At 33.5% G+C, this 26,161-nt stretch overlaps 1 protein-coding gene across 7 annotated transcripts in view; it reads left to right on the top strand.

Annotated features, from left to right (window-relative positions):
- The window catches only part of SLF1 (SMC5-SMC6 complex localization factor 1), a 69,337-nt gene that overhangs the window by 11,298 nt on the left and 31,878 nt on the right, over positions 1-26,161 (top strand). For 6 of the 7 annotated variants that reach the window (XM_016133044.2, XM_016133042.2, XM_036226110.1 and 3 more), the window contains 6 exons: positions 1,757-1,870; positions 2,039-2,114; positions 4,919-5,159; positions 16,896-17,058; positions 22,149-22,292; positions 23,670-23,816. In XM_016133044.2, coding sequence (XP_015988530.1) covers positions 1,757-1,870; positions 2,039-2,114; positions 4,919-5,159; positions 16,896-17,058; positions 22,149-22,292; positions 23,670-23,816 — 885 coding nt within the window. The remainder of the gene's footprint in view (positions 1-1,756; positions 1,871-2,038; positions 2,115-4,918; positions 5,160-16,895; positions 17,059-22,148; positions 22,293-23,669; positions 23,817-26,161) is intronic. The other variant, XM_036226112.1, reaches the window with a different exon arrangement.

Genomic DNA, 26,161 nt, shown 5'->3' with positions numbered 1-26,161 from the left:
CCTTACACAAGAAGCTACTTATATTTTATTTACTGATGATAATATTTTAGACACCAAGCTCTACTATGTACACTTTATAATTTTGTATCGACCAGATCTTTGTAACTTAAAAATTTTTTTTGTTTTGTCGAAAAGCTTTATTCTTAAAGACACTTTTATATTCTGTATGTTGAATTTTAGGATATTGGAGGGTTAATACATTACATCCCTTTTCCTCTTTTGGAACCAGTAGAGCTAAATAAAAGTCAAACACATTGAGGTCAAAATATCAGCCTTTTTACTAAATAAAAATTATTTCAGAGGAGGTGGCAGTGATGTGCAACTGCAGTGTGCTTCTTAGTACATAACCTCTGAGTATTTTACCCACCCAGGCAGTCAGTGCAGGCTACTACTGGCAGCTCCTTAGGCCATGTCAGAAAGCAAATATGCAGATATGCTGAGCAAAACATATCCAGTTAGTTCTCTCAAGTAGCCTCTCCTCCCAAAGCCAGGGAGTGATGAAAGTTAGAGAAAAACCTTAACTATTATTAACCTAACTGAAGGTTTTCCTCTTAGAAACTTTAAGCAAGGGAAATGAAAATTCACTTTAACCTTTAGTAATGTTTTAATTGTTTAGAGCTAGAAATTCTTTTAAGTTTTATCCTAAAAGCCCTCGCCACCTTTATATAAATGCCTACATAGATGTGGTTCATATATAGTTAATATAAATACATATTTAGTCTGAAAATAGAACCTCTATAAAGAACATTTTATTACTTCACCACTTGTCTGTTTCTAGTCCTGGGTTCAGTTATAATTTTTGAGGTTTACTTTTAATTATCTTGAAAGGAACCGAATGCTATTGCTCTGCCTATGACATTAGTTAAATACGATCCAGAGCTGTGGTGATAAAATTGTTGGAGAAATAGGAAATTACCCTGATTTTCTAGTCCCTACTTTCCTCACCCATAATGAGGAACTGCATTTCCTCCAAGATACTATCTAGTTATAAAGTTTTAACTTCATGTAAACAAAAAATTGCATTCTAATTGGAAATGCTGTGAGATTTTCCGTTCTTGCTTAATAAATGTGCCACCTCAATTACCACGTGTTTTGTGAACTACATTTAAATATGGATTAAGGTCCCTATCAAAATTTGAAAACTATGATTTTTTTCAGTGTACTTTAGGAGATGAAATTAACACACACACACACACACACACACACACACACACACATCAGGAATGTAGATTGGGAATAGTGTCCAGGTTCATTATATGTATCTACCAAATTATTTGGTATAAATGCTTTTGGAGCATGAGTTTCTCCAGTGGCATACATAGTCTTCAATATCTGTCATAGACTTTAAAAATCAATATAAAATCTGATTTTTGTTGTCCACAAGTATACTTATTTCACAAGATCTTAGCAAAAACAGTACTTGTAAGATGAAGCTAATATTATTGGTCTAACATTTAAGTACTTGTCCTTTTCTGAAGAATTATATTCATCAGTGTATTTTAGTGGAAAGTAATGCAAACTCTATGTGTTCAAAACAGAAAAAAAAAACTCACTTTATTTAAAGTCACATTTTGAGAAGATAACTTTTAAAACTAATTTCTATTACACATAAGTGATTTTAATATTGGCATTTATAATCAATCTTACATGTTTAATTCAATGTATGTTTAATGGTTTTAGTTTTTAGCACTCATAAATAAGAAAAATAATGTCAACTCTGTGAATAATCTAACGTTATCTTCTTTATGTATGTTAGATGGAAGATGGTGCCCCAAAGCATATCATCCAGATGACAGGATTTAAAATGGAAGAAAAGGAAGCTCTAGGCAAATTGCTTTTAAAACTAGATTGCACTTTTATTAAGAGTGAGGTGAGTACAGGAACTTAATAATTAAAGTGTCGAAGATACAGAAAAATATCTAAAATTGAAATACTGTCCTAAAAATGTTAACATGCTCTTGCAATTATAAGGATAAAAAGAATGTGTTATAAAGGCTGTCTTACCTTATAACATTTTTATGTGGATTTTTCCTTCCAGAAATACAAAAATTGTACACATCTTATAGCTGACCGCCTATGTAAGAGTGAAAAATTTTTAGCAGCTTGTGCAGCAGGTAAGGTAACTAACTGCCTTCCCTCCACCTTTGAAAAAAATGTCTTCATGTTAAAGATAAAGAACCTTAGTCCCCGGTAAGATAGTATGTTTATATGGCAAACATAAATGTGTTTTTTTCCTGAAATTTTTCTGAAAATACTTATATTTAATATAATACTTTTTGCCTCATTTTTCCGAGTAAAACTTTATAACACGTGAGAAATGTATTGAATAGGCAGAGATATTTACTTCAAATGTTTTCATGTAAGTGCTTCATATAAGAAAATATTTTAATGAAAAGATTTGGAACAAAATGCCAAAAAGAAGCTATTGAAGCCTCAGCTGTTGTCAGTCAAGTTTCTTTCCTTTGATCTATCATTGGAAATAGTTAACATTTTTATCCTCTCTCTGCTCCTTCCCCTCCCCTCCATGCTGTCAAGCAATGATCATCCTATTTTTTTTCCTCTAAGATTTTAAACTTGATAAACCCAAATTAGTACTTTATATCCTCCTGTCTCCCTTTGTCACAATTGATATTCCTTTTATGGTTTTCTGTACTATATCATTAGTCCCCTAGTTGAAAAACAAATTTTATTTAACTCAGGTGAACTTACCATTTTTTAGAGTAATTTACAAGAAAGACACCTGGATTCATTGTTACCTACATGATTGAAAACATATGTCATCCTTGCTGTTTAAAAAGATCACTGATAATGAAACTACAGATACTGAAGTTTTTAAATGCCATGAAAAATTCTCTAATTCAATACATTTGTTTTACAAAGTATAACAACGATGTAGCGTTATTGAAAAAGTTTTTAGCATGAGTAAGAATATAAATCTAACTCAAAATAGTGACCAGCAATAGTAGTTATAATTTAAGTAATAGTACATTTTACTAAGCCTTACATCAATATTTTATTTACTAACAATTAGAATTATCACAGGAAAGATCATATACATCGTTTAGTGATATAGGCCTGTCACTATCAAAAGATTGGGGAAAACATAGCATAGTTCAAAGATAATGTTCATAATGTCGTTTGAGTTTCATGTTGAGAAAGGTTAATTTTTCAATTATAGTTGACATACAATAGTTATTATTTTCAGGTGTACAACATAGCGATTAGGCATTTATACATCTGATGAAGTGGTCACCCCAATAAATCTAGTACCCATCAGGCACCAGACATAGTTATTACTATATTATTTACTGTATTCCCTATTCTGTATTTGTTACATCTCTGTTTTGTTTTGTAACTACCAATTTGTACTTCTCAACCCTTTTCACTTTTTTGGCCCATCCCTCTAAACCCCCTTGCATCTGGTGACTGTTAGTTTTCAGTTTTATTTGTTAGATTCCACATATAAGTGAACTCAAATGGTAATTGTCTTTCTCTGACTTATTTCACTTAGCATAACAACCTCTAAGTATACCCACAGTGTTGCAAATGGCAAGATTCATTCCTTTTTATGGCTGTGTAATATTCCATTGTCTACATGTATCACATTTTCTTTATTCGTTTGTCTGTCGATAGGTTGCTTCCTTGGCTTCTTGGCTATTATCAATAACTTTGCTTTGAACATAGGGATGCATATGTCTTTTTGAATTAGTATTTTGGATAAATACCCAGAGTTAGAATTGCTGGGCGATACGGTAGTTCTATTTTTAATTTTTTGAGGAACCTCCACATTGTTTTCCATAGTGGCTGTACCACCTTACAGTCCCACCAGCAAGGCATGAGGGTTGCCTTTTCTCCATGTCCTTGACAACACTTGTTTTTTTATTTATTAATGATAGCATTCTGACAGGTGTGAGATGATAATCTCCTTGTAGTTTCTCTGATGATTAATGATGTTGAGCATCTTTAATTGGTATGTTATCTATCCGCATATCTTCTTTAGTGAAATGTCTGTTCAGGTCCTTTGCCCATTTTTTAGCTGGATTGTTTGATATTGTATGAACACTTTATATTTTTTGGATATTAACTCCTTAGCAGATATGTTGTTTGCAAATATCTTCTCTCATTTAGTAGGTCGTTTTCGTTTTGTTGATAGTTTTAAGTGTAGTGCAAAAACTTTTTAGTTTGATATAATACCATTTGTTTATTTTTGCTTTTGCTTAAAAAAATTTTAAGACCAATATCAGACTTTTTTGTCTATCTTCTAGGAGTTATGGTTTCAGGTCTTACATGTAAGTCTTTAATCCATTTTGAGTATATTTTTACATATGGCGTAAGAAAGTGGCCTAATTTCATTTTTTTTTTTTTTTTGCATGTATCTCTCCGCTTTTCCCAGTGCCATCTATTGAAGAGACTTTTTATTTCATTCTATATTCTTGACTCCTTTTTCATAGATTGACTATATAGGCATGGTTTTATTTCTGGAATCTCTATTCTGTTCCATTGATCTATGTGTCTGTTTTTATGCCAGTACCATGCTATTTTTACTCTAAGCTTACTCTAAGCTTGTAGTATAGTTTGAAATCAGATAGTGTGATACCTCAGTTTTTTTCTCCTTAGAATTTTTTGGCTATTCAGAGTCTTTTGTGATTCCATATAAGTTTCAGAATTATTTGATTTAGTTCTATGAAAAATGCCATTGGTATTTTGATTAGGATTATATTGAATCTATAGATTGCTTTTGGTACTATGAACATTTTAACAATGTTAATTCTCCTATGCATGAGTATGGTATATCCTTCCATTTATTTGTCTTCAATTTTGAGAAAGGTTAAATTTTATTTGATATTTGGTCTTTACTGTTTACCACTTTTCAGAACAAATTTTTTTGTGTGTGACTGATAGTTTATTTGCTTTTTAGGAAAGTGGGTACTAACTAAGGACTACATAATTCACAGTGCCAAAAGTGGCAGATGGCTTGATGAAACAACTTATGAATGGGGATATAAAATTGAAAAAGATTCCCATTATTCACCTCAAATGCAATCTGCACCTAAAAGATGGCGTGAAGAACTGAAACGCACTGGTGCTCCAGGAGCCTTCCACAGATGGAAAGTTGTCCTCCTTGTTAGAGCTGATAAGCGAAGTGATTCTCTTGTAAGGTAAGATAGGTCTTATAAAAGTGAAAGCAGTTAATGAGAGAACAATTTTGCTTTGGTTGAGTACCTTTTGGTATTTCTTTGTAATTATTAGTTTAGTTCAAATGACCCATGGTGGTTTACTCTTAACTCCTAATTAAGCCAGTCACACATTTAACTGTATGTGTCTCATGGAACAAAATATATTTTATATTGTTGATTTAAATTATTCTTGTGGTCTTTATTTTACTTTCCATGATACTTCTTTTGGCCAAGTTGAGCAAAACAATATTTTTTATTTATTTATTTTTTTTAAGTTTTAAAGCACTTTTAGATTGTTGCAAGTGCAATATTACATTATCACAACATTTTTTTTCTGGGTTTATATATTATATAGTGCAATCTTCATGGTTTATATATTTCTGTCATGATTTCATTTTTTCTTTCATATTTTTAAAAGGCTTCTTATTGAGTAAACTTATTCTAAGATCACTATTACCTTTTTGGGGGGAGAGGTACAGGGTTTTTTAGTCACCTTTATTGAATTGTAATTTATAAACAGTAAAATGCATGCGTTTTAAGTATACATTTTGATGAGTTTGGACAAATTTATACACTCATGCTATCCCCACTACAATCAAGATCTGTAAGATTTACATTATTTTACAATGTTCTCCTATGTCTTTGTACATTTACTATCAAACCAATACTAGACAACCACTAATTGTTACTGTAGCTTAGATTTGTTATTTTGACTTAGAGGTTCATATAAATGGGATTATACTGTATATAATCCTTTGATTTTTGAGATTCAACTACCTTGGGTGTATCCACAATTTATTTTTGTTGCTTAGTAGTATTTCGGTGTATAGATATATCACAATGTTATTTATTTACTCATTGATATGCATTTTTTTTTTTTCCTGATATGAGTAAATCTGCTGTTGTACCTTTTTACATCGCACTAACAATATATGAGAGTTCCAATTGCTTTGTAGTTACTTGGCACTATTGTTGAAAATCAGTTGACCATATTTGTGTGGTCTGTTCATGGACTTCTTATTCTGTTTCAGTGACATCTACTGAGACTAACAACACAGTTCTAATTATTGTAGCTTTATAATGAATCTTGAAGTCAGGTAGTATGAATCCTTCAGCTTTGTCTTTTTCAAATTGTTTTGGTGATTCTGGATCCTTTATATTTCCACATACATTTTAGAATTAGCTGGTCAATTTCTACAGAAAAGCACATGGGGATTTTAATTGGGACTGTATTAAACCTATAGGTCAAGTTGGGGAGAACTGCAATCTTAACAGTATTGGGTTGTCCTATCAACAGACTGACTATCTCTCTAAATCTTCTTTAATTTGTCCTTAATGTTTTATAGTTTTATCATATAAATCTTGCACATATTGTTAAATTTAATCTTAAGTACTTAATGTTTGGGGATGCTATTATAAATGGATTGCGCTGAAAGTTCTATCTGCATCTGTTGAAATAATTTGCTTTTCTCTATTGTTCTGTTAATATGGTAAATTATTCTGATCAACTCTTATATGTTAAACCAACTTGTAGTCTTGAGGTAAACTCTACTTCATCATACTGTATTATCCATTTTTAATAATTGTTAATTCTTTTTGCAAAAATTGTTAATCTTCGTGACCTCAACCTGATAAATGACTATGACAAAATGTAAAGTTAATAATTGGGAACAAGACAAGGATGATTACTCTGTCCATTTCTATTCAGCATTTTACTAGAGAAATTAGCCAGTGCAATAAGGCAAAAAAAAAAAAAAAATAAGAGGCATAGAATTGGAAAGAAAAAAATTGATTGTTTTTATTTCTGAAGGCCCTGGTCATGTACTAAGTAATTTATGAAAAAAAAGCTATTGAACTAATTAGTGAATTGAGCAAGATCACAGGATAACAAGTCACTATGAAAAATTGTGTTTTTATATGCTAGTGATGAATAATTGGAAATTGGAATTTACAAAGCAATATAACCTTTCGTTTTTTAGCACTTTAATTGTGTCTAAATGTGTATTTTTTATTATTGTTTATTATTTTTTATCATTTTTTATTGTTTATTATTTCAATAGTATTTTATATAGTTTCAGGTGTACAACATAGTGGTTAGACATTTATATAATTTATGAAATGATCCCACTGATAAATCTAGTACCCACCTGGCACTATATGTGGTCATTACCATATTATTGACTATATTCTCTATGCTGTACTTTAAATCTCTGTGACTATTTTGTAACCACCAATTTGTACTTCTTAATTCATCTTTTCACCTACTCCCCTCCTATCTGGTAATTATCATTTCTTTGTATCCATGAATCTGTTTTTTTTTCATTTATTTTGTTTTTTAGATTCCACATATTAGTGAGGTCATATGGTATTTGTCTTTGACTTATTTCAGTTAGCATAATACCTTTTAGGCCCATCAGTGTTGTCACAAATAGTAAGATTTCATTTTGTATGGCTGAGTAAATATTCCATTGTATATATACCACCTCTTCCTTATCTGTCCACCCATTGATGAACACAGGTTGCCCCCATACCTTGGCTCTTATAAATAATGCTGCATTGAACGTATGGGTACACATGTCCCTTTGAACTCGTGTTTTGGGTTTCTTCATATAAATACCCATTGTAGGATTACTGGGTCTTTCTTTGTCTCTTGTGATAGCCTTCGTTTTAAAGTCTATTTTATCTGATATGACAAAATAGGTTTTTTTCTGGTTGTTTTCATTTTCTTACAACATCTTTTTTCATCCCTTTACTTTCAGTCTGTGTGTGTCTTTCGATCTGAAGTGAACCTCTTGTAGGCAAAATATGTTAGGATGTTATTTTCTTATCCATTCAGCCTCCCTATGTCTTTTGATTGGAGCATTTAACCCATTTACATTTTAAGTAATTGTTAATATGTAGATTTTTCTATCTTATTATTGATATTTTTCATTTTTATTTTTTCTTCTTAAGTCCGTTTAACATTTCTTGTAATAGTGGCTTGGTGGTGATGAACTCCTTTAGCTTTTTCTTGTCTGGGAAACTTCCTACCTGTCCTTTGATTCTAAATGATAGCTTTGCTGAGTAGAATAATCTTGGTTGTAGGTCCTTGCTTTTCATCACTTTGAATATTTAGTGCCAATCCCTTCTGGCCTGTAAAGTTTCTGTTGAGAAATCAGCTGACAGTCTTCTGGTATCCTGTGATGCAAATGTTGGTATGCTTGATGTCACAGAGGCCCCTTAAACTGACCTCACTTTTGGATTCATTTTTTTCTTGCTGCTGTTATGATTTGGTGTTTTCTGCTATATTATCTTCTAAATCGCTAATTTGATCCTCTGCTTCATCTAATCTGCTAAATCCCTCTAATGTAGTCTTCATTTCAGACTGGTTCTTTTTTGTTTTCTATCTTTATTTTTATGCTTTTTATCTGTTTAAGTTCTCACTGAGTTCATCCACTCTTCCCTTAATTCACTGAACAGTCTTATAACCAGTGTTTTGAACTCTGCATCTGATAGATTGCTTGTTTCCATTTCATTTGGTTATTTTTCTGTAGCTTCATTCTGTTCTTTCATTTGAGACATGTTTCTTTGGCTGCTTCCCTATTTGTTTCTGTGCATTAAACAAGGCTGCTATGTCTCCCAGTGTTTGCAGAATGGCCTATATAATTAGTGTCCTGAAGGTCCTAGTGGCACAATCTTCCTGGTCACCTGAGCCAGGTGCTCCAGGTGTGTCCCTTGTATGGGTTGTGTGTCCCCTCCTGTTGTAGTTGAGCCTTGGTTGCCGTTTGCACATCAGTGGGAGGGATTAACCCATAGGATGATTAGTTGTGAGGAATGACCAGTGAGTACAGTGGAGTTGCTGTTGTGCAGGGGCTGACCCTACAATGCAGGATTCACTTTAGCAGGGCTCTGGTGCTTGCCCTGTCTACCTCTTGGATGTGTCATCCTCAGGTGGCCCCAGGTGGTGCTCTGGCTCAGTCAGAAGGTGGCCACCAGGCTTCCCTGCCCTGGGCCCTCCTGGGAGGGGCCCAGCCACAGGCCAACAATCTTTGCCCAGTCTGGGGCCACCTGGTATGAACCACCAAGAAACCTGCAGATGGCCACCATCTGCACTGGGCTTGGAGGTGCCTTGAGAGGCCAAGCCACAAACCAAGGCCAGCACCGCTAGTGCTGGCCTTGTGGCTGTTCAGCAAGAAGTATGGGGCAAGCCAAGGCCAGATGTTGTTTGTTTGGGTTTTGTCTACCTTTGAGAGATTTTAGGAAGTCCACAGCATGAGCCAAGACAGGTCATTTGTATGGAAAAGCCACTGGATGCAGCTGGTGGACCTGTAAGTTGGGTGAGGTCTCAGGAAATCACCAGGGTAGGGTGACCAGTGTTAGCCAAGCTGATGGAGACTCAGATATAGCGGCTGCCTTTGTATGCACTCCTGGAATGGAGAGAGCTCAACAAAGAAATAATGGATTCCACCAGTACTTCTGTATGGGAGAAAGCTGCCCCTCCAGCCCTCACCCTGAAGCCGGACAATTCATTTCTTCCCCATATGTCTCTGGCACCCTTGAAGCTGCTGCCTCAACTCTGGAGCTCAGAGCAAGTGAGTCCCTTGGTGCTTAAGTTTGTGTGTGGGCTCTCTACAAGGAATGTCTGGGACTCCAGCCACTGCCTGTCTCACTCAGCTGTAATCTCTGCTGGTTTTCACAGCCATAAGTTGTATGGACTTCTGGCACTGGAACACTGGGCTGGAGAGCCCACTCTTGAGCTGTGACCCCTCGCTTTTCCTCAGGAGCCTCTGCAGCCGAGATATTTCTCCCAATTCTCAACCGAAAAACACAGGTGTGGGAGCAGCCTGTTTTGTGTCTCCACCCCTCCCTCTTACCAGTCTCGAAGTGTCCTCTATTGTGTGTCCCCTGTTGTAGGACTTCTGTTCAGCTGGACATCAGGTGACTCCCAATGATGGTTATTCTGTAGTTTAGTTGTAATTTTGATGTGTTTTTGAGAGTAGTCAAGTACAACATTTACTTGCTCTCTGCCATCTTGACTGGAAACCCCATTATTTGTTTATAATCTATATTTATGTTATTTGGTTGGGGTTCTCTGAGCTTATGAACATGTAGGGTTTTTTTGGTCTTATTAATTATGGAAAATTCTTAATCATTATCTTCTATTAAGATTTTTTATTTAAGTATAGTTGGTATACAATACTATATTGGCTATATTAGTTTCAAGTGTACAATATAGTGATTCAACATTTTTATGCCTTACAATGTGATCACCCCATTAATTATAGTAATTGCCTATCTATCATTGTGCAAACTTTTCACAATATTATTGACTATATTACCCTGCCCCTTTTCACCCATTTCTGTACCACCTGCCTTCTGGTAACCATCCCTTTTCTCTGTTTTTGAGTCAGTTTTTGTTGCTTTTTGTTTTTTTAGATTCCACATATAAGTAAACCATATATTTCCTTTCTCTGCCAGACTTATTTCAGTTACTAAAATACCCTCTAGATCCATCTGTGCTGTTGCAAATGGCAAGATTTCATTCTTTTCTGTTGCTATGTAATATTCCATTGGGGTGTGTTTGTGTGTAGCATGTGTGCGTGTGCATGCACATGCACGCGTGCACAAATACATGTAACCATCTGCTGATGGACACCTAAGTTTCTTCTCTATCTTTTAGCCATTATCTTTTAAATATTTATTCTTTTTCTTTTGGACTTCCATCCTTATACATTAGGTCATGTGATTCTGTCCAGTTTTTGCATGCTTTGTTCGATTTTTCTTTTTTCACCTTTTTTTTTCATTTTTGTATCTCAATTGGATAATATCATTTGGCCTATCATCAAGTATAATGATTCATTCCTCAGTTGTGCGCAGTATGTTGATAAGCCTGTCAAAGAACTTCTTTGATATAATATCTTTTATTTCTACATTTCCACTGTACTTTGCCAAATTCTCCATCTCTTAAAGCAGATTGTCCACCTTTTCTTTATATCTTTTAACACGTCAGTCAGTTATTTTAAAGTCACTTTCTGATCATTTCAACATCTGGATCATCAATCTGTGCTATTTATTTCATTATCTTTTGACAATGATTTGTGTATTTTTCTTTTTGTATATGCCTGTATTTTTTTTATATGCATAGATAATCACATATGGAAGAACAATAGAGGCTGAGGTGAATATCATTTATATCCAAAAATGGGCCTACCTGTTTTGTAAGTCAGCTGGTATGGGTTGCCAGGTTAATCTCATCAGTTATTGAGCTTGGTTTGGGTTTTCTTGTTCTTTTTTTCTTTTTTCTTTTCAAATTAATTATTATGGTGACATTAATGAAATCCAGTAAGTTTCAGGTATGCAATTCAACAGCAGGGAATATATATATATATATATTTATATATATGGTATGTTCACCGCCCATAGTTAGATTTTTTTTCTGTCATGATGTATTTGACCCCTTTTACCTCATCTACCTCTCTTATACCCTCCGGTAACCACTAGTCTATTGTCCATATCCATGAGTCTCTGTTTGTCCTCTGTTTGTTGCTTTTAGGTTTATATCCCTCATATAAGTGATATCATGTGATTTTCAACTTTCTGTCGGGCTTATTTAGCTTAACATGATTATCTCAAGGTTCATCCATATTGTCACAATGGCAGTGTTTCATCTCTTCTTATGACTGAGTAATATTCCATTGTATATATGTACCACAGCTTCTTTATCCAGTCATCTGTTGTAGGACACTTCAGTTGCTTCCATGTCCTGGCCACTGTGAATAATGCTGCTATGAACATATACCTTTTTGGATATGGGTTTTTAAGTCTTTGGAGTAAATACCCAGTAGAGGGATTCCTGGATCATATGGTAGATCAATTCTTAGTTTTTTGAGGAACCTCCACACTGTTTTATGTAGAGGCTGTACCAATTTGCAGTCCCATCAGCAGTGTATGAGGGTTCCTTTTTCTCTGCATCCTCTCCAGCACTTGCTATTATTTATCCTGTTAATAACAGCTATTCTAACAGGTGTGAGATGGTATCTCATTGTGGTTTTGATTTACATTTCCCTAATAGCTAGTGATGATGATCATCTTTTCATATGTTTGTTGGACATTTGTATGTCACCTTGGTAGAAGTGTCTGTTCAGGTCCTCTACCCATTTTTTGATTGGATTGTTTGTTTTTTTGTTATTGAGTTGTATGAGTTCTTTGTATATTTTTAGATATTAGGCCCTTATCAGAGGCATTGCTTGCAAATATATTTTCCCATTCAAATGGTTGTCTCTTTACCTTGTTGATGCTTTCTTTTACAAAGGCTTTTTAGTTTGATGTAGTCTCATTCATTTATTTTAGCTTTTACTTCCCCTGCCTTTGAGGTCAAATTCATAAAATCCTCTTTAAGTCCAAGATTTATAAGTTTAGTTTCTATATTCTCTTCTATGCAATTTATTTGTTTCCGGTCTTATATTCAGGTCCTTAATCCGTTTTGAGTTAATTTTGGTGCATGGTGATAGCCAACAATCTAGTTTTATTCTTTTGCAGATGGCTTTCCTGTTTTCCCAGCACCAATTATTGAAGAGGCTTTTCTTGCCCCATGTATGTTTTTGGCTCTTTTGCCAAAAATTTATTTGCCCATATAAACATGGATTTACTTCTGGACTCTTGATTCTGTTCCACTGGAGGGGGAGGGGTGTGTGTGTGTGTGTGTCTGCCTGCTAATACCATGCCATTTTGATTATTGTCCCTTTGTAATATAATTTGAAGTTGGGCAGAGTGATACCTCCAGCCTCGTTCTTTATTCTCTGGATGGCTTTGGTGATTTGGGGTCTTTTGTGCTTTCATATGAATCTGACGAATTTTTGTTCTATTTCTTTAAAAAATGCCAATAGGATTTTGATGGGGATTGCATTAAATCTGTGTAATGCTTTAGGTAATAAGATCATTTTAACTATGTTGATTCTTCTAAACAAGAACATGGCTATCTTTTCATTTCTTTATATCTTCTTCAATTTCTTTTAAAAGGGTCTTATAGTTTTCATTATATAGGTCCTTCACATGTTTTATTAGAATCATTCCTAAGTATTTTATAAGTATTCTTTCTGTTGCAATTGGAAAAGAAATTATGTTTTCCACTTTTTCTTACTGTTCATTATTAGACTATAGGAATGCTATAGATTTTTGAGCATTATTTTTGTATCCCAAAACTTTACTGTATTTTTTTTTTTTTTTTTTTTTGTATCTTGTAGTGTTTTTGTGGAGTCTTTATGGTTTTCTGTATAGAGAATTATGTCATCCCCAAATAGAGACAGTTTGACTTCTTCATTTGCTTCTTGGATGCCTTTTATATATATCTCTTGCCTGATTGCACTTGCTAAGACCTCCAATTTTATATTGGATAACAGTGGTGATAGTGGATAGCCTTGCCTTTTTCCTGATCTTAGAGGAAAGATTTTTAGTGTTTCACGATTAAGTATAATGTTGGCTGAGGGTTTGTTGTATATGGACTTTATTATGTTAAAGTACTTTCCTTCTATACCATTTTGTTAAGTGTTTTGATCATAAATGGATACCATATCTTATCAAAGGTTTATGTGGTGATGTTACATTAATCGATTTGTTTGTTGAACCATCCCTGTGACCGTGGGATGAAGCCCACGTGATCATAGTGTATAATCTTTTTAATATGTTGCTATATTCAGTTTGCTGGTATCTTATTTAGGATTTTTTTTGCTTCTGTGTTCATGAGAGATATTGATCTGTAGTTTTTTTGTGTGTTATCTTTACCAGGTTTTGGTATCAGGGTAATATTGGCCTCATAAACTGAGTTGGAAAGTATTACCTCTTTGATTTTTTTGGAAGAGTTTGAGGAGAATAGTTATTATATTTTCTTTGAATGTTTGGTCGAATTCACTGGTGAAGCCATTTGGTCCTGGACTTGTGCTTTTTGGTAGGTTTTTGATGCTTGTTTCAATTTCCATACCGCTGATCGATCTATTTGGATTTTCCACTTCTTAATTCAGTCTAGGAAGGTTGTACCTTTCGAAGTACCTGTCCATTTCTTCTGGGTTATTTAATTTGTTATATACTTTTTCATAGTATTATTGTATGGTCCTTTATATTTCTCGGGTTTCTGTCATAATTTCTCCTCTTTCATCCCTGATTTTTGTTTGTGTCCTTTCTCTTTTTTCTTCAGTGATTCTCACCAAGGGTTTTCAATTTTCTTAACCTTCTCTTTGTTGCATTTATTTTATTTTATTGTTTTGTTGTTTGTTTTTAATTTCATTTATTTCTGCTCTGATTTTGATGATTCCTTTCCTTCTGCTGCTTTTAGATTTCATTCGTTCTTCCTTTTCTAGTTTTTTAAGATGAAGCATTAGGTTGTTCATTTGGGCTCATTCTTGTTTCTGGAGATAGGCCTATACAGATATGAACTTTGCTTTTGCGACCACTTCTGCTGTGTTGCAAAAGTTTTGATAAGTTGTACTATCATTATCAGTCATTTCTATGTATCTCTTGATCTCTTTTTATTTCTTCTCTGACCCAGGCATTCTTTAGCTGCATGTTGTTTCATCTCCGTGTACTTGTGGTTCTTTCCGCTTTCTTTTTACAGTTGATCTCCAACTTCAAAGCATTATGAACAGAGCATATGATTGGTATGATTTTAACCCTCATATTTATTGAGGCTATCTCTGTGTCCTAATATGTGGTTAATCCTTGAGAATATTTCATGTACACTAGAGAAGGATGTATAAGCAGCTGTTTTATGATGAAACGCTGTAAATGTCGATTATGTCCAGTTGTTGTAAAGTGTCATTTAAGGATGTTAATTCCCTGTTGACTTTCTGTTTGAATGATCTGTCCATATCTGACAGTAGGGTATTTAGGTACCCTACTATGATAGTGTTTTGGTCTGTTTCTCCCATTAGGTCTGTTAGGGAGCATAAATATTAAGTTTCATGCCTTCTTGGTGTATGACTCCCTTTATCATTATGAAGTGTCCCTTGGTATCTTTCTTTACCTTTTTATTTTGAAGTCCATTTTGTCCGATATTAGTACCGCTACTCCTGCTTTTCTCGGAATTGGTTTGGGTTTTATTAATGCTAGAGTCACCTTCAGTGCATCATTTTAATTTACTCTAGCAAAGAGCTATTGTTTTTTTCCATTTACTGTTGAACCTGTGGTATTGGCATGTTTTTAATTAGTTTTCTTGCTTCATCCTCAACTTTTGGTAGTTTCTTCATACTCTCTTCCTCTCTTGCTTGTTACTCATTTCTAGGGTGAGAGAGTGTTTATTCAATTTGGCTGGATAAGCTCTGTCTTAAGTGTTCTTGTTTTCTTGGACTTTGGGGTTGGGATTTTCTCAATGTTTATGTCTCAGTCCTCCATGGCAGCCAAATTCTGCCTTCTGTCTGTGGGCAGGTTCTTGGGTAAGAAAGTATCTCCATCCACTCCCCTGTGCTTTATATTGCTGCAAGATTCTAAGTCCAAGTGGCATTCTTGCTGCTGTGTCCCCTCCCTGTCCCGCCCCCCCTCCCCCCAGTCAGATGGCTTTTGCTTCAATTCCTCAACCAGAAACTGGATTTCTGGGGGGAGGACTGCACAGCAGGTTTTCTTACCCCTCCCCAGAAGTAGATGGGTTTTACTTCTATTCCTCCAACAGAAGCAGTGCACCTTTCCAGGGTTATGAAGGTAGAAGACTTACCTTACCCAAATGACTTAAGGCTTTTGCTTCTAATGAGAAGGATCCAGGGAAATAGGCCTGGATTTATATCTTTTTCTTGGTGGCAGCCAATTCCCACTGGCCCACTGTGTTCCTTTTATTACATTCTTCTACTCCTTTTCATGCATACCTATAGAGGTCTGTGGCAAAGAGGCTGCAAGTGAGAATGTGCTTCCCTTGTGTCAGGAACTTTCAATTATACTTTTAATTAAAGTGTTGGCCTTAAATTTATTAAAATTTTACCTGATTCTTACCTGCTTTTATGACAGCCACTTCTCTCTGGTGCCTTGGCAATATCTCTTCACAAAGGGGCTTATTACTCTTTGGAAATTTAATTTCTTTGTTGGCTTGTTACTTCAGTTCTCTGATGGGTCCATGAAAAATTATGCTTTTTGTAGATTTTGTTTTTTTCTTATTGTTAGACGGTAACTGTTTTTTTGTAACTTTCTAAATCCTAAGTGAAAGCAGAGCTTTCATGCAACTTTTGTATGTGTTTTATCTGTTTGTGTGTCTTCCGAGCTAAATGTAAAGTGTATTTCTTAATATCAGAGTTAAACTTTTTCAAAAACTAAGTTTTTAGAGGAAAGTTGACAACTACCTTTTTTTTTTCTTTTTTTTTTTTTTTACAGTCCAGAATGATTTCCTTGGAGGTATGTTGCCTTCTGAAGTAGCTATTTCCTTAGACTTCTTACATTATGTTTTCTTTTTTCTTTTGGCTTACTGGGCCTACTTTTTCTAAGGGAACAAATTTAATATGTTTTTATTCTTAAAAGCCTTTCCCATACCAAATGTACAAGTAGAAAGAATAGTCTGATTTCTTAAACGTCTGCTTTGAACAACTCATAATTTAAGAAATGACTATAATAGTTATTCTCCATGACACTCAAGTAATCCAAAAGAATTAACTTCTTTCAGAAAGTTCCACTCCTACTCCTAGGAAGTAACTGATACAGATAATTTGACTGAATATATTTATTTAAAAAAAATAAAAATCTTTTTATACTATTTGCATTTTTATTTAGAGTTTTGGAGGCTGGAAAAGCAAATGTTATTTTACCAAAAAGTTCACTAAGCGGAATAACTCATGTGATTGCCAGTAATGCAAGAATCAAGGCTGAGCAAGAAAAAGATAACTTCAAGGCTCCATTTTATCCAATTCAGTATCTAGGAGATTTTCTTTTAGAGGTAAGTAAAATAAATAGTACACATTTAAAATTCTTTACTTTATAAAATATCGATATAGTGAAATATAATAAAATTAAATTAGTTTCTGAATTTTGAGACTATGATTGGAAATAATTTAAATAACATTTTTAAGGCTATCGCTCTCAATTTAAGCGTTTGAGTATACTTTTGATAAATCTGAAAGAAGCTTATTAAATTTAAAATTTGTCTTGTTTTGAGTTTCTACTCTTGTTTTCAATGCTTCAGTAATGTTTACACAAAATAATTTTAAGCAGTTTAATGTCAGTATAAATAAAATAGCAGTGGACTATAGTATGATGAGAATTTTGGGTTTGTTTTACCATTTGGAAAAGAGGGAGCTGTTTCTAAGGATTAGAAATGTATTCTTCTTCTTTTGCCTCTCTCTTCCCACTTGGTCCAATACCACAAATCTTTAAGTTGTTTAAATGGGAACAACCCTAGAAGAATTTTTCAAAAGGGTCACTCAAGGTAGAAAAGAAACCTCACTATGTCTAAAAGCTGAACCTTTATCTTTTAAGAAAAACTGGCTCTTCAGCATTTCGTATCTCAATAGATACCATAACCTTTTATCTAATAATTTATGTTAGCGATAACCCTTGAAACCTTTGTTTCTGGTATTCCCCACATCTTGTCAATTACCAAGTCCTGTCGATTTTGTTTCAGATACCTCTTGAGTCAAACTGCTTTTCTCCCTATACTAACATTATATTGAATTCATCCTCTTACCCCTGTGTTCCTGGAGTAGATTCCTAATTAGTCTTCCTGTTACTTTACCTTTTTACTATTGCTAATAATTTCCTAATTACTCTTTTTCTTTCTTTATTCCATGCTACTTCATTTAGAAGGAGCAGCCAAAATGTTCTTCCTAAAACAATTCTGATACTGTCACTCTCCTACTTAAAACCCTGCAATGGCTTCTTATTGCCCACAGGATAAAGTTCTAAACTTCTAACAGGGCTTTAAGTTCCCACAGGATTCCTGCCTTTTCAACTGTATCTTTTTTCTATGCCCACTATACTCTAACAAAACTGTTTCCCCCCAGTTTCTAAAATAGGCTAAGCTACTTCCCACCTCAATGTATTCTCAAAAGTTATATTCTCTGCCTTCCATGGTTCTTCTTACTACCCTCTCACTCCCTTGCTTGGCTGTCTTCCTCTCATCATTCGGGTTCTGGTGATAGTGTTGTCTCTTTAAGGAAGCCTCTTGATCTCATTAAGTCCACCTAATGTGTTCTTATGGCTTTATTTTGCTTTATAGTACTTGCCATAATTGTAATTAATTAATTGGCTGATTACTTGGTTAATGTCTGTTTCCCTATCTCAATCAAAAGTATTGTATCATCAAGGATGAAGTCTCTTTTCCATAGCTATATCCAAATCACGTTGCCTAAAGCCTGGCACATGTGTTCTCATTTTGTGTTAATTAATGGAATACTCCAAGGTCTTTCATAATTTCTCTAAGAATAGATGCAATATATTATTCTATAATTACTGAATATCAGAACTGTAGATTGGAAATTTGACTTTAGTTCAAGGAATGGATCTGCTTGAACTATAGATAATCTCATTACTCTTGACAGTGATTAGGCTAGGCATAGACACCAATTTTGATCTATGAGACATGAAAAGAGGTATATATAAGAGTTTCTGGGAAGTTTATTCTTCATTGTGAAAAGAGAGCTACTGGGAAGCCTGGCTCTTGCTAGATGTGAAAATGGAAGAATGTAACCTAACTTCCCACTAACAACCATTCTTTGGCTATGAAAAGTATAGCCTTAGGATGAAACCACCTTTGTAAACAGAAAAGTATAGAGGCACTATCTGAACCCTTGTTGAGATACTTGAGTTGCTTGACTAACCAACCCTAAAACCTGTTTTAGTGCTAGACCACATTGCCATTATGTGTTGTTTAAGATAGAATTGTTTTTTTATGACTTGCAGCCAAAAGCATTTTGATTTACCTATCTGAACAGTTTATAGGCAGAATTAACTGTCAACACAAGAAAAGCCATTCTTAACTACACAGATTAAAGTGCTTTTTCCATGGAAAGAAATAAAGTGTAAGATAGAGTATGCTTTATCTACAGTGTTTTTTGCAGTAATCTGACAACATTCAGATTCACCTGCTGAAATACTAGAGGGTAGCAATAGTATATCAACTAAAAATAGCAGATAATCTTTATATTTGTTTTTAGAATACACTGTTTTATAAGTTCTGGCTTAGGCAGCTAGATGTTTATAAACATTTATTCCAAATAAGAAAGGCATTTTGTGATCACTTCTGAAGAGAAATCAGACAGTTAACTTCACTTTAATATTTTGCTCTTTTGCTGTACCAGGCAGTATGCTATGTACTAGGGAAAATGAGTAAGACAACATGTCAAATTTCAAATTGCTTACTATTTAATGGTGGAAACAGAATGTGGAAACTATTAATTACAGGTTAGTGTGTATTGTGCATTGGTAAAACTATGTGCAAGGAATAGGAATGCAAAGGAACAAATGATTAACATGTCTCATTTGTTTTGCCCAAGGAAGACTTCACAAAAAGGAAAGGATACTTAGTATAATACTTAGATTTTTTTCAACTATCTGCTTAAGAAAGAAAATAAAATGAACCACACATAAGTCTTAGAGGCATGTAGTGGGAATAACAAAAAATATACACTTTGAGCCAGATCAGTAAATTTGTGACCCATATTTATAATTGCTAGTTCCATAGGGAAGTTATTTACCCTGTGACTAGATTTATTTCTTCGTATTTAGAAGCTAGTATTTGCTTTTGTTTTTTCATGAGAATCATTACAACTATAACTTTGGACTAATATTTGATGAGTGATTACTATGTGCCAGGCACTATGCTAAGTATTTTCAATGCGTAATCTTATTTTAAATCTCATGTTTCAGAGTGGGGTGTATAATGGCCTCCTTTTACGGTGGCAAAATTAGTACAATAACATTAAATAATTTGCCCATGATTCCACAGCTGTGTCAGATCAAACATTAAGGCCATGCGCTCAATAAATTTTAAGGCTTCTCTCTTCAGATCTCTCTTTCCTGCTTTCATTTTGAGTATTACTAGGTTTCCTTGATTTTCATCTGGTTACTTTCTAGGTAAAAATACTTGATGCTGTAAAAACAGTACCATAGTAGTTAATCATAGGATATGAGGTATCATTTAAGAATTATGGCATAAATACTAGTTAAGAACCTGTGGGACACTCAAAAGAATCTTATTCTTTGACTTCTCTGGCTCTCCATCCAGCTTCATGAATTCATTCAAGTCATGTGGCAATGCCATGGCAAATCAAGGAATAAGACCTGGAGACCAGTACATAGGTATACATAGTCTAAGACATCTGAATTAGAAGCCAGGCTAACAGTCATTGCCACACTGTGCTGCCCGACTTCTAGATAACAGAATGATTTACTGAATAAGTAGACTTTTGGTCATCTGTTCGGGATTTAGTATTATACTATATAAACTAGACTAGACATGGCTCTCCTTTCCTAGATCACATAGGAGACAAATCTCTGACACAGTATACTGAAAGTACCTAGTTGACATTAAAGAAATATAAAGTAAGGAATAAGAAATGAATATAGATAAATAAAATAATTCCTATATATTTCATAGGAACAACTGATTGGAGAGTGTATTGGTGGCTTGGAGAAAATTGTATGTTTGTTTGTTTAGCTGTATAGAATATAGGTTATTTACAAAATCTTCCAAATGTCATGCTCCATTTATCAGGTTATGACTTTTAATTGGTTAACTTACATGAAGTACTCATACCATGCATTCTAATTCACTGATCATTTTATAGTATCAGAAATAGATGCGTGGGTAAATATATTTAGGATTAGAAAACATGTTCTTGCGTAATCACTAATGATAATGGTATGTTTTTTTTTGCATAGTCTGCGTAGCTAGAATTTATGAGGTTAAATTTTAGACATTTTAGACATTATTTTAGACATTTCTTGACAATTTGGAGCTGAGGATTTAGCCTCCTCTTATCAACCCATATGAAATTTAAAGCCGGAAACTCATTTTATCCCCCTTCAAGTTGTCCTTAACAGAAACTGTTATTTGTACATTTAGAGTAATTCTTTCTTTGGTGCCAGGAAAAGGAAGGAAGAAATGTCTTCATTTTTCTTAGTTTTCAATTTTACTTTTCTGAGTAATGAAAAAATTCAGCAAGCTGCTTTCAGGGATTATTCTCTGGCTGCAGGAATGCAGCGTGCTGAAAGGCTCTCATATTTACTTGTGAAGCTTAGTATAAGAGAAAGGAAACCAAAGATCACACCGTAGGCCTTACCACATTTTCACTTTTATCATAATTTTTCCATAGGACAGCGATTCTTCAGTCTCTTTATATAATGGTAGTGAATCTCTGAATACCCTTTCATAAGTATGTTTTGAGAAATGTCATGAACTCCTTTTTATTCCCAACTCTTTATCCTACTTAACTTCTAGAATTACACACACACACACACACTTTTAAAATTATTGGTGGGTGATTTATGAATCAGCTTGGATTTCTTGGCAAAAGAAGTATGTGTTTGAAATAGAGTTAGCGGAAGCTAATTTTATTGCCATTCAAATAAAATAAGAGCTGTGAATTCAGCTATTACTCAGCCTCTTTTCCTAAGTGTAGCGTACTTGAAATGGAAGTTTTATCAGTAAAAGACTGAAAAATAACCTGAGAAGTAATCTATCTATAAACTGAAAATTTTTTATCTAGATTGTAAATTTAACTTGGACAAGGGCTGGACTAAATAATTTTGTTCATGTTTATTCATAAAAAGGAATAATCCTAGACCACCAAGACATTAACTTTTCTTGAAATACCACAGAAATCACTATTATTCAGGACCTTTGTTGTAATGATTTTTCCCTTGAAAGAATATGACAGTGTATAGCAACCTTTGATTTGGGAAAGTGCACTTTACCTATTTGTTTGACTACTAAAGTTCTGCAATTATAGATAGTTAAATACCATAATAAGTACATTATATTAAAATTATACTTAATTGATTGCCCAAACCATTTATACACACATACAGAAAGAAATTCAGAATGATGAAGACTCCCAAACCAATTCTGTTTGGACAAAGTATAGTAATCAAGAAAAAAACAGAGATTTCAGGAAAAATATGGCATTTCTTGAAATGAAAGATGCCTTCAGAGAGACCACAAGTAGAACTCAGGTAAGGCTTTATAGGCTAAAAAATGCACATTTCTATTTCATACAGAATTGTTTGATAGGTAATGTATGCTTGTGATGACATGAATTTCGGAATCAGAGCTAGTGTTCAAACCCAGCTCTATTTTATTGTCAATGATTTGAAAATAGTAGGATATGGCCCTGTGTCTCTGTTTTGAGACTCTTATTGAAATAATGTATATAGGAATATAGAAACACACAGTTCCAAATATATACTATATCCTCAACACATGGTAATTAAAATTCTTCTGTATCTTTAATATAATGTATGTTTTATAAAGAGTTCTTATCTGTCAGCAATATGTATATTCATAATTCATGGTCTAAATTCAAGTATTTTACTGCATAGAACAAAATTTTTAAACTGACACAGATGATTTATTTTGACTAAATATGGAAAACAAACAGGAAAGATGTTGAGCAATGAAAAATACCTTAAGAAAGTATATGTTGTGGCTCCCAAGTAAAATTTTTCAAATAGCAGCAGCAACCAAAAGAAAGAATTGTCTTACCCTGGAAAAGGTAATGTTCAGTTATGTTTGTTTCATAATGTGTTTTATAAAGCAGACTCTTTAGTTGATTTACCAAATCATTAGCCTAGTAATTATTAATTGGTCTAAACTAAAATATTTTTAAATACAATTAGAAATTAAAAATTGTTTTTACTGCACCTGTCAACAATTTTACAAAGAATTTGAAGAACAATTTGGAACTTCTTAACTGAACACTATCTTAAGAAATTATATATGCAGAGGTTAGATAAAACTTTTCAAGAGCTTAAAGTATTTTTGCAGTTTTTCCTGGCTTTTCCCAAAGTACAATTGATTTTTATGTGTCTTATAAGACTACTTTCTATAATTATGTGTACATAGTCTTAATAAGAGGCTTTTTAAATTGATATGTCTGTTGAAATAGGCATTGTAGACCACAGTATAATATTTTTTTAATTCAGCAAGAAATAATGGAGTTATTAAATTTAGTTTTATTTAACATAAAAAATAAAAAGATTTCATGAAAGATATAGAAATAAAAATAGATTTGTATACATCTTGAGTTCTTTTTAGAAATTCAGAAATTTAGAATTTCAGCTAGAAATTTCTATTTTTTAAAATAAGTTTCTTAGTATAATGAATAAATAATATGGCTTGTGATAGTTTTTTTTCTGTTTAATATTAGACCTATGTCCTATAAAAAGATTTTATGTAATATAACTACAAAACTCTTTACTATATTTAATCACATTATGTATGTTTTATAAAACCTGCCTCCCTGAATGGGTTTTTCTGTTATGACTTGAATTGGTTGTGTTTAGGCTGTGGTTAATCCACAGACTAATTAAAATATTTTTACAAACATGCAGAAAAAAATGCAAAATTTTGATGAAGATGTTAATGTTACTTCTATTTTCACTGAACACCACAAAAAAGAAAAATTCAGAGATTCCAGTAAAGATTTGAAATTTATTAAAATGAGAAATGCCTTAGGAAGGCACACATATGGAAATCAGGTAAGATTTTCAAATTAAAAATAATTTATATTTTATAGCTCTACTAAATTTACCAAGTATGTCACTTATGAAATGGTTATTTAATTATATGTATGAAAGTATTATAAAGCATTCGTATACAATATTTTTAAAGAATTTTAAAAAACGAGTGTTATATACTCACCACTTAGGTTAAGAAATAGAGCATTCTCATTTTTTTAAAACTCCCTGAGTGTTATTTTCAAACTACATTCCTTTTTCTTCTTCCTAAGGTAACCTCAGTCTTAACATTTACTTTAATTATTTTCTTGTTTTTTTGTTACAATTTTACCTGCAATGTAAGTATCTATTATAATGCGTGTCCTTAAGAGCAGTGATCACCAACCTTTTTGACACTAGGGACTGGTGCTTCTATGAGAATCTAATGCTTGGTTGTCTGAGGTGGAGCTGAGGCAGTGATGCTAGACTAGCGCTGGGGAGCAACTGCAAATACAGATGAAGCTTCACTCACCTCCTGCTGTGCAGCCTCGTTCCTAACAGTCCATGGACTGGAACTGGTACTGGTCCACGGCCTGGGGGACGCCTGCTTAATAGTGTATCCCTGTAGTTCTACCTATTAATGAACTTTTGTAATTCATGGTATTATAGTCTTCTGTGACTTGCTTTTTTTTTCTGGTGTATATAATGTTCCATTGTTTCATGATTATATATTTCTTTATGTTGGTTTATGTTTGGTTGATTTTTGCAGTTATGAACATTTCTGCCATGAACAGTGTGAACATGTTCATACATTACTCTTGGTGCACATGTTCAGGAGTTTCTCTGGCTCAGGATATATTCCTAGGAGTGGAATTACTGCCATAAGGATTGTGCATGTTCAGTTGTACTAAGTAATACCAAACTGATTTCCAAAATATTTACTAATGTATTTATACCCCCCTCCAATAGTGAATGAGATTTCCTGTTACATATAACTATTTTTTTAATTTTTAAATACAGTTGACATTTAATATATTAGTTTCATGTATACAGCTAGTGATTAGACATTTATATAACTTAGGAAGTGATCATCTCCATTAGTCTAGTACCCTATTTTTAGACTCTATTTTCTTCTGATCTTTATTATTTCCTTCTGCTCACTTGGGACTTAGATCTTTTTCTAGCTACTTTAGGTTTTAAGGATTTATTGTTTGAAATTTTTCTTGTTTCTTGAGGTAGACCTGTATTGCCATGAATTTCTCTCTTAGAACTACCTTGGCTGTGTCCCATAGATTTGGGGTCATTTCGTTTTCATTTTCATTTGTTTCAAATTATCTTTGGATTTCTTCTTTGACCTTCTCCTTAAACTATGCATCGTTTAGTAGCATGTTATTTAACCTCCATATGTTTGTGTATTTTTCAGTTTTCTTCTTGTAATTGATATCTAGTTATGACCATTGTGATCAAAGAAGATGCTTGATGTGATTTTAATCTTCCCAAATTTATTGAGACTTGTTTAATGGCATAACATGTCATCTCTCCTGGAAAATGTTCCTTCCATGTGCGCTTGAAAAGAATGTATATTCTGCTGCTTTGAGGTGAAATGTTTTAACAATTTTAATTAAATCCATATGATCTAATGTGTCATTTAAGGCTCCTGTTTCCTTGTTCATTTTATGTCTGGATGATCTATTCATTGGTGTCAGTGGGGTATTTAAATATCCTACTATTACTATATTATTGTCGATCTCTCGCTTTATATTCATCAATATTTGCTTTATATATTTAGGTGCTCCTACATTGGATGTGTAAATGTTTACAAGGGTTTTATCCTCTTCTTGGATTGATTCCTTTATCATTATGAAATGTCCTTTTTTTTTGTCTCTTGTTATAGTCTTTTTTTTTAGTTTATTTTGTCTGATATTAATATTGGTACCCCAGTTTTTTTCATTTCCATTTGCATGAAATATCTTTGTCATCCCTTTAATTTCAGTCAGTGTGTGTCTTTTGATCTAAAGTGGGTTTCTTGTAGGCAACATATGTAAGGGGTCTTGCTTTTTTATCCATTCAGCCACCCTATGTCTTTTGATTAGAGCATTAGTCCATTTACATTTCAAGTAGTTTTTGGTGGGTATGTCGTTATTTCCATTTTCTTATTCACATTTTTGATCTTATTATTTTTTTGTTCTCTTTCTTAAAGAAATCCCTTTAACATTTCTTATAATACTGGTTTGGTGTTGATGAATCCTTTTAGCTTTTTTCTTGTCTGAGAAGCTCTTTATCTGCCCTTCGATTCTAAATGATAACTTTGTTGGATAGAGTAATCTTGGTTGCTCCTTGCTTTTTATCACTTTGAATATTTTGTCAGTCCTTCCTGACTTGTAAAA

This window comes from Rousettus aegyptiacus, unplaced genomic scaffold (assembly GCF_014176215.1).
Source record: "Rousettus aegyptiacus isolate mRouAeg1 unplaced genomic scaffold, mRouAeg1.p scaffold_m13_p_8, whole genome shotgun sequence".
Lineage (NCBI taxonomy): Eukaryota > Metazoa > Chordata > Mammalia > Chiroptera > Pteropodidae > Rousettus > Rousettus aegyptiacus.
This window is presented reverse-complemented; position numbering and strand designations above follow the sequence as displayed.